Source organism: Otolemur garnettii, unplaced genomic scaffold, assembly GCF_000181295.1.
Source record: "Otolemur garnettii isolate 467f Iridium unplaced genomic scaffold, OtoGar3 scaffold00174, whole genome shotgun sequence".
Classification (NCBI taxonomy): Eukaryota; Metazoa; Chordata; class Mammalia; order Primates; family Galagidae; genus Otolemur; species Otolemur garnettii.
This window is the reverse complement of record NW_003852569.1, coordinates 767457-767782: the sequence shown is the minus strand read 5'-3', so window position 1 is coordinate 767782 and position 326 is coordinate 767457. Positions and strand designations below refer to the sequence as shown.

Here is a 326-nt window from a genome sequence, read left to right as displayed (position 1 = left end):
AACTTTCTGTCACGCGCTTGGTGACGCAGTTGCTCTTCTTTCTCTTGGAGCTGCTCCTCCTCACGGAACTTTCTGTCACGCGCTTGGCGACGCAGCTGCTCTTCTCTCTCCTGGAGCCGCTCCTCTTCACGGAACTTTCCGTTGCGCTCTTGGCCACGCAGTTGCTCCGCTCTCTCCTGGAGGAGCTGCTCCTCCTCACGGAACTTTCCATCGCGCGCTTGGCGACGCAGCTGCTCCTCTCTCTCCTGGAACCGCTCCTCTTCACGGAACTTTCTGTCACGGGCTTGGCGCAGCTGCTCCTCTCTCTCCTGGAACCGCTCCTCTTC

The 326-nt window shown here is 59.8% G+C and overlaps 1 protein-coding gene across 1 annotated transcript in view; it reads right to left on the bottom strand.

Moving 5' to 3' along the window:
* TCHH (trichohyalin) overlaps positions 1-326 on the bottom strand; it is a 7699-nt gene that overhangs the window by 1217 nt on the left and 6156 nt on the right. Inside the window, exon 5 of the mRNA XM_012811732.1 lies at positions 14-273. Within this exon, the coding sequence (XP_012667186.1) occupies positions 14-273 (260 nt within the window). The remainder of the gene's footprint in view (positions 1-13; positions 274-326) is intronic.